A 2,238-nucleotide genomic window follows, 5' to 3' on the forward strand; every position below is an offset into this window, starting at 1 on the left:
GTGACGTAGACATGTGGGGGCGTGTTAGAACGAGCCGTTTTAGGTAGGTGTGGCTGACTCTTAACTTTTATAAAGAATATCTCTTTGGATTTGAGACTTTAGTCTTTGCAACTTTACAGATCTTCTTTATGCACCAAGAGCTTGTTACACTCCAAAGAGAAAGGAACTATTGAAATCGCATCATATGACCCCTTTAAAGAGGATGGATTCTCATGCTAAACATGGCCAAAGTTTCAAAAAACGATTTGGACATATAATGGAGTATTTCTGTGCCAAATGCACTCCTTCCGGGTTTGTAAAAGTTTCAGAAAGTTTTTATTCAATCATGGTCCTTCGTGACGTCATGAAGAAAATAATACTTTTATCAGCAGAGATGCTTTAAATTGATTACAGGTGAATGTAAAGGCATTTATAATGTTACAAAAGATTTCTATTTCAAATAAATGCTTTTCTTTTTATTCATCCTATCATGATTTCCATAAAAAAGAACCACAATTGTTTTCAACATTGATAGTAATATGAAATGTTTCTTGAGCACCAAATCAATAAATTATATAGAAAACATTTATTTTAAATTGTAGTAATATTTCACAATAATTCTGCTTTGCTGCATTTTTTAAACAAATGCTGCCTTAGTGAGCATAAGGGACTTCTTTCAAAAACGTAAAAAAATCTAACTGACCACAAATGTTTGAACAGTAGTATAATGAAAATATAAAATGTGATTAAGGGATTTTAGAAATGTCTTTTTTTTTTCTCGCACAGAGATGTTCTTGGCAGTCGAATGATACCCTCGGTAAAGGATAACAGCGGTAGTCACGGTTCACCTCTCAGCGGTAAACTGGAGGGGATCTTCTTCAGCTGCAACACTGAGTTTAACACCGGTCAGCCGCCCCAGGATTCCCCATACGGCCGCTTCCGCTTCCAGATACCTGCAGAGGTTCTGTTCACCCCTGATACGCGCCTCTACTTCGGGGACTTCTACTGCATGTACACTGCTTATCATTATGTTATCCTTGTCCTGGCTCCGCGGGGCTCGCACGGAGACCTTTACTGCAGAGATCGCCTTCCGGAGCTGGATGTGACGAACAACCGCTTTCTGACACGTGTCTGCGGGGAGGATGGGCAGGTGGTGTTTCAGCATGCGCAGGATGTGATTCTGGAGCTGATTTATACTGAGCCGGTGCCGCTGGCACAGGGGACTGTCTCTCAGATCAGCGGCCACCAGTTGATGAGCTTGTCAACTGTGAATGCTAAGAAAGACCCCAGCTGCAAGACCTGCAACATCAGCGTTGGGCGCTAACTTGGGCGAACATTCACACAGACGCAGTTGTGCATATAACAAGAAGGCCTCCTGAACAACCTTTGAATGCTACGTTACAAAACAAGATACAGATGAACTCCAAGACAAATGGCCCCAGAATCCTTCAGATATACTCAAACCCCTTTGGGGGGGCCTCACAGACCCCCAGCTAATGCTAGAAAATTATATCTTTGCTCAATGAACTGAGAAGTGTTACAAAAAGTGCAACAGAAACAATAGAAAAGAGTAAGACAAAAAAATTATTCAAGGCAAAAAAAGTAAAAAAATCAAGATTTGAATTGAGAAAAAATTGATAACAGAGTAAAGCTAAATTTCCAAAACCTTCAATCCCACTGTGAATTTTTAATGTTTTTTTTGGTGCTTTTTCTGATCGATATTCAGAGCCCAGCTCTGTTTATCTCCAAACCGTTTGTGACTTTTTTTAACACACAGTGACTCTCAGACAGGGATGTCTTGCTCAGTTTCCACTGGGGCCATCAAGCTGCCCGTCTCTCTTATGTTGGACTTGTGCTGCATGAAGTCTGATCCTTTAAGCATCTACATGCCACCTCAGCCTTTAAACCTTCTATATGGGGATTTTCTTCATTTACACAGATCCTGTGGTCTATGTGCCCACTGAGCCTCTATTCACCCTTGCCATTCGCCTCTGAGGACTTCTACTGCATGTATACTGCCTAGCATTACATTATCCAGATGGATGTGACAAAAAACAAATGCTTTAAGAGTTTTACGCCAACTGATCCTTTAAGCACCTACATGCCACCTCAGCCTTTAAACCTTCTCCTTTGTCCTCAGTCTTTTCATTTTCTACTCTGAACGCAGTTCTCCTTTAACCTTTATTACTCATTAAACATTGTTATTTTGATGTTCTTGTTTTGTTTTTAGAGACTGTGTGATGCAGTATTGATGGTGTA

At 40.5% G+C, this 2,238-nt stretch overlaps 1 protein-coding gene across 1 annotated transcript in view; it reads left to right on the plus strand.

Moving 5' to 3' along the window:
- LOC107733526 (phytanoyl-CoA hydroxylase-interacting protein-like) overlaps positions 1–1,515 on the plus strand; it is a 3,014-nt gene extending 1,499 nt beyond the window's left edge. The window contains exon 4 of the mRNA XM_016545184.1: positions 766–1,515. Coding sequence (XP_016400670.1) covers positions 766–1,303 — 538 coding nt within the window. The 3' untranslated portion in view covers positions 1,304–1,515. The remainder of the gene's footprint in view (positions 1–765) is intronic.
- Positions 1,516–2,238: the final 723 nt, after the last annotated feature.

The sequence above is a fragment of the Sinocyclocheilus rhinocerous genome, unplaced genomic scaffold (assembly GCF_001515625.1).
Source record: "Sinocyclocheilus rhinocerous isolate Xijiao unplaced genomic scaffold, SAMN03320098_v1.1 scaffold2715, whole genome shotgun sequence".
In the NCBI taxonomy this organism is placed as follows: domain Eukaryota; kingdom Metazoa; phylum Chordata; class Actinopteri; order Cypriniformes; family Cyprinidae; genus Sinocyclocheilus; species Sinocyclocheilus rhinocerous.